We start from the raw sequence: 5,762 nt of genomic DNA on the forward strand, positions 1-5,762 counted from the left end.
CCTTCCTCCCTCCCTCCCTCCCTCCCTCTTTCCCTTCTTTCTGTCTTTTTGTCTTTCTCTTTCTTTTCCTTTTCCTTTTCCCTCCTTCCTTTCTCATTCTTTTTTCCTTTCCTTCTTTCTTTCTTGTAGTTGAATCTGTACTTCTTCTCTGTTGCATTTCAAAAAATTCAAAGCACAAGTGCTACTTCAACTTAGCCTCCAGGGCAACAGAACTACAAGCAAGGGGCACCACATTCAGCCCAATCATACCTGTTTTAAGAGCTTAGGTGAAAAAAAGCTAGGTGAAATCCTGTGTATTTTTGGATCCCCTGTAATGTTCATAAAAAATGTCAATAGAGTATTTTGTTGAAGTATGGAAAAGAGGAAACATAATAAAGTCAAAGTAAAATGAATAACATATTGTACTTTGCAAATGAAAATATAATAGACATAATTAATAAACAAAAGATAACAAAGGTATTAAAAGGATATTTGCAATATAAAACTGGATTCATCATAATTAAATTTAAATTCTAGTTCTACAAAGGTGAGTAATGTTGTTAACAATTCAATGAACTCGGACAAATGCATATTTTCTGGGAGCTACACAGATCCATATGGTGAAATCCAGCACTACTTTGGATGGGAATTTAAATTTTGGCCATATGAAACCCTGAATAAGAATATAAAAGAAGCAAGAAATTATAAAATCCAACTAAATGTAAGCAACATATTGGGATTTGCAATATTAAAATAGATACAACTACTACATCTTTTTTTTTTTTTTTTTTTTTTTTTTTTTTCGGAACCGGGGTTTGAACTCAGGCCCTTGCGCTTGCCAGGGAAGCACTTATTCCACTGAGCCATCTCCCCAGCCCCTACTACATCTTCCAAAAGGAAATTTATCTATATATATTAAGCTAGAAAAATTCAGTGCAAAATCAAATTTTAATCTTAATTCTTAGCAAAATAAAATAGTTAAGAATTCAATAAATTGCACAAATTATAAAACAGACATACATCAGTACAAATAAGAAAAAGTGGAATAAAATAGGCTAAACTAAAAAAATAAAAAATAAAATACACTAAACAGAGAATAAAGAATGTGTAAGATCTCATGAAATGGAAAGTTACATAGTATTTAGAATTCAGAAAAGGAAAAAAGTACAGCAGAACATCTCTCTACAAAATCACCAAGCCCTTCATTGTGAAGAGGAAGACTTGCTAATTAAAAAATAATAATAGCAATCAAAAGAATGGAGAGGGCAAGAAGCAGTGGGCAGAGCGAGCTGGGTGGGGAGGAGAGGAAGATCGGAAAAGAATTAAGTTGTTGTGTATCTGCAAATACCCCTTAGAGGAATACAAACTTTATGTATTGCAAACATGTATTAATAACGTAAAATTTTAAATAGAAAACAGTAATATCATGTAGACATACACATCATTAACTAAAAATTATGTGCAAAGCCAAAATTTTATTTATTTTTCTTTTCAGAACCGGGGATTGAACTCAGGCCCTTGTGCTTGCCAGGGAAGCGCTTATTCTACTGAGCTATCTCCCTGGGGCCCCAAAATCTTAATTTTAATAAAATAAATGTTGCCTACAAAGAGATAAGACTGACAGTAAAATTCTTCTACAGAGACTGAAAGAAAAAGTAGTAATGCCTTAAGAACAATTAAGCATAGCCAACAATCTAGAATTTCTTATGATCAAAACTGCTCATATAATAAAATAAAGTAAAAAAATAAGTAAAATATCAAGTATATTCCTTATGATGGAGAAAAAATTAAGTTGTCTCAAGTAGTGGGATTTTTTTTTTCCATTTATGTATTTGGTACAGGGTGTCATTACACAGCTTGGACTTGTAGCGATCCTCCTGTTTTTCAGCCTCCCCAGCGCTGGGATTACAGGGATGCGCCACCATGTCCAGACGCGAATGTCAGCTTAGTGCACCCCAGAGGCAGGGCCGACACAGCATGCGGGACCAAGGATAGAACTCTGGTTCCTGAGCTTCCAAAAGCAAGCGCTTAGTCTGCTGAGCTATCTCGCCAGCCCCAGAAAATGTATTTTCTAATTGTTCAGAATTAGAAATGGTTGATTTATTAGGAAGAACAGAAGTAACTGAAACAAAAACTACATTAAAAAGTAATGAAATTAAAATGAAAAGGAACGTTAATCATGTACTAATAATTATAATTGCTTTGGAGTTTTTCATGTACAGAAAACAATATACATGAAACTAATGGGATACATGTAGTTCCCGAGATACGTAGAGCTCAGGGCCAAGGGTTGGATCAGAGCTGGGGTTCGATCTCCCGTGCCTATTGTGCCGGCCCCGCCCCTGGGGCACCCTGAGACAGACATTGAGACTGGGCGTGATGGCGCGTGCCTGTAATTCCAGGACTTGGGAGGCTGTAAACAGGAGAATCACTACGAGTCCTATCTAGCAGTGAGACCTTGAACACCCTGTGGACCTTTCCCTAAAATACACACACACACACACACACACACACACACACATACACACACACACACTCACAAAGAGCTCAGGACATAAGTGAACCTATATGAATCAATATACACAAAATACAAAGCTCTAGGGTACTGACCTCACCAGGAAAGAGAAATATTAGCATATATTGCAACAGATTGTCATAAATCAATGTATCCATGAAAATCAGAAAATACAAAAACTGATTGGTTAGTGGAACAATTAGAGGCAAAAAGTTAACTTTTGGAAAAGTTGTATATACACAAGGAATGTAATTGTTCTTACATATCAGCTTGAGGAAAAGATACAAAGTTTTGTGAGAATGAAAAGCCATTATTTGAAACCTGGAGACATTCAATATCTCAAAACTCATTTGTGTGTTGTTGTGTCAAAATAGCCATAGAATACATAGAAATGAGTGCATGTGTATGTTTTCCTATAGAATACTACGCCCAAAGAAATTTATTAGAGTTTGTGTAACCCTAAATTCGGTATTAAAGAGCAGGAGATTTTCTTTCTTCTCACATCATTAGTGCAGAACTGTACGTCCCTTCCCCTTTGAGTATGGTGACTACCGGACTGAGGAGATAGCTCAGTAGAATAAACACTTGCCTGGCAAGTGCGAGGGTCTGAGTTCAATCCCCATTTCCACCAAGAAATAAATAAATAAATATAAAGTATGGTGACTACCATCAGTTGCCTTAAGCTCACTGTAGACAGGAGGTATCTGTGGTCCTTGCCTTTTCAAAGCTAAACACTGTCTTTAAAAAATAAGTAAAGGTTATAGATGGAACATCTAACTGAAGGGGGAGTTTCACAATTGTATCTACAGTGCATTTATGTAGAGTGGCAAATAGAGAATATATAGTGTTACTACCCATAAAATGAATGTTTTGGAAGTTTGAAATCATTTTTCTTGAAGAATAATTTCAGATTAATCTTCCACTGCACACACATATGATAGTATTCACTGCAAAATTAGCAATAACAACCCATGTGAATAAAAATCAAGAAGTTGCTGGAGAAAAGCATTTCAGGAAGTATAGGGTATAAAGAGAGAAAACTGGAAGGGTTGAACAGAGAAAAGAGAAGGGTTGAAGGGAGAAAGGAAGGAAGGAAGAGAGGGAGGGAGGGAGGAAGGAAGGAAGGAAGGAAGGAAGGAAGGAAGGAAGGAAGGAAGGAAGGAAGGAAGGAAAGAAGCAAGCAAGCAAAGGAGGAAGGGAGGGAGGAAGGGAGGCTAAAGAGAGAAAGGAAAAACTAATCCTTATGAAAGAATGGAAACAAGGAGATGGGGAGATGGCTCAGTAGAATAAGCACTTACCTGGCAAGTGCGAGGGCCTGAGTTCAATCCCCAGTTATGCAAAAAAAAGAAAAAAAAGAAAAGAAAGAAAGAAAGAAAGAAAGAAAGAAAGAAAGAAAGAAAGAAAGAAAGAAAGAAAGAAAACAAAATGGGTTACCTACTTTGATGATTTATATGATGACTTGTAATTATAACATATGTCCAGAAATAACTAAATATAGAGCAAACTGGAAGCTTATAATAGAACATGAGTTTCTTTTTTAAACACCATAATCGGTGGCAGATTCCTGGCATAGGAACAAGATGAGTTCAGTCACCAGGGCCTTGTTTCCACAATTAGTAAAGATCATTCTGATGTTGTCTGAGGCTCATTGGTCAAATAGTATGATGTGGCACTGCCTGGAGTTTCCCTGCTCACCACCAAGGCAGTATAAAAGGTCCCTGAAGACAGTGACATCCAGACCAAGACACCCACTTCCTGATCATCAACTGAACTGTCCACTGCTGACACCATGTGCTACTATGGTAACTACTATGGTGGCCTGGGCTATGGCTATGGTGGCCTAGGCTGTGGCTATGGCTATGGTGGTTATGGTGGCTATGGCTATGGCTGTTGCCGCCCCCTGTGCTGTAGGAGATACTGGACCTATGGCTTCTACTGAGGAATTCCCAGAGTGTCTTAGCCTATTCACTATAAGCTGCTGATTTAGTGCAAAAGTCTCCAATTATTTTTACAGGATAAATTTTTAATATCTTTAAAACACCAAAAACATATTTTAGTACATGAAAAACAAAAATATACAACATGCCTTTTTAATTCATCAGTGTCTACTGAATGTGAAATGCTGTAGAAAAATTTTAGTATTATTTTTATAATGCTATGTAAAATATAATCAAGTTGGACTCTCAAGTTTTATGTAAACAGATTCATTATTAAATAAAGGATTTCATCATAATTGTTGTTATTGATTGCTGTTTTCTTTATATGCTTCATTGTTTTAGTGTGATTCATCACATGTGTGCATTTGTTGTGCTGTGTAAGAGAAAGATATTAAGACAGAGAGAAGGTAGAGTGGGGTGGGGTGTTGAAGAATGGGAGAAACAACAGTGGTTGAACTATATCAATTATCATTGAGAAAGGCTTTTCAGTTTTTAAAAATATTCTGCCTGGAGGATGATCAGTAGTGATGTCTTGGACAGTGATGTTAGTAGTGATCTTAGTAGTGATGTTTTAGCTTTGATCTAATACTGACAACACAATAGAGGAGAGGTTTATGTTGGGGCATAGGTGACTGGCTCGCAGGCAGAAATAGCCGGGTAAAATCCCTAGGTAGAGTGGTGTCTGCTCATGCAGGGCACTCAACCAGCAGAGGAGAGGAAGGACTTCTCTATGGGGAAAGAGATGTACCTTCCCAAGCGGTGACCAGCCCTGCACAGGCCCCGCCTCCTAACTACACACCCAGCTACTGTAACAGCACTGGATACACGCATGATGAGGACAGCACATCCGTGACAGGGTCACATTTCACAATTCCTGCTTCTCAGTGCTTGACTGCTTTGAGGGGCATAACAGATCTGAACCATAACACATGTTATATTTTAAAAGGCAGCAATAACAATGATTTTCTGGCTTACAAATGTGGCTTTCAACAGTGGTTCAAAATATGCAAATGTATTCTAACTATTTAGGAAATAATTTTTGTACATGGGTGGAATGATTCTCTACAAAACCACGAAATAGTTGCTTACAATTAACATTGCATTTTATTTTATTTTTTTTTTAAATGGAGGGGCGAGAACAACTTTTATTTTTTTAATTTTTTTTATTTATTTGTTTGAGAGAGAGAGAGAGAGAGAGAGAGAGAGAGAGAGAGAGTGGTGTGTGTGTGTGGCCAGCTCAGCCCACCAGGGGGCGGGGCTGGCTGGCATGTGGTGCTGGGGGATTGAACCGCAGTCCCTGATGCTTTGCCAAGCTTGTTCTAAGTAGGTGC

General features: G+C 37.6%; 1 protein-coding gene across 1 annotated transcript; it reads left to right on the plus strand.

Moving 5' to 3' along the window:
* Positions 1–4,283: 4,283 nt before the first annotated feature.
* LOC101571840 (keratin-associated protein 20-2-like) lies at positions 4,284–4,433 on the plus strand. Its single transcript, XM_004646321.1, has one exon. The coding sequence runs from the start codon at positions 4,284–4,286 to the stop codon at positions 4,431–4,433; it is 150 nt and encodes a 49-aa protein (XP_004646378.1).
* Positions 4,434–5,762: the final 1,329 nt, after the last annotated feature.

Source organism: Octodon degus, unplaced genomic scaffold, assembly GCF_000260255.1.
Source record: "Octodon degus isolate 3935 unplaced genomic scaffold, OctDeg1.0 scaffold00264, whole genome shotgun sequence".
Lineage (NCBI taxonomy): Eukaryota > Metazoa > Chordata > Mammalia > Rodentia > Octodontidae > Octodon > Octodon degus.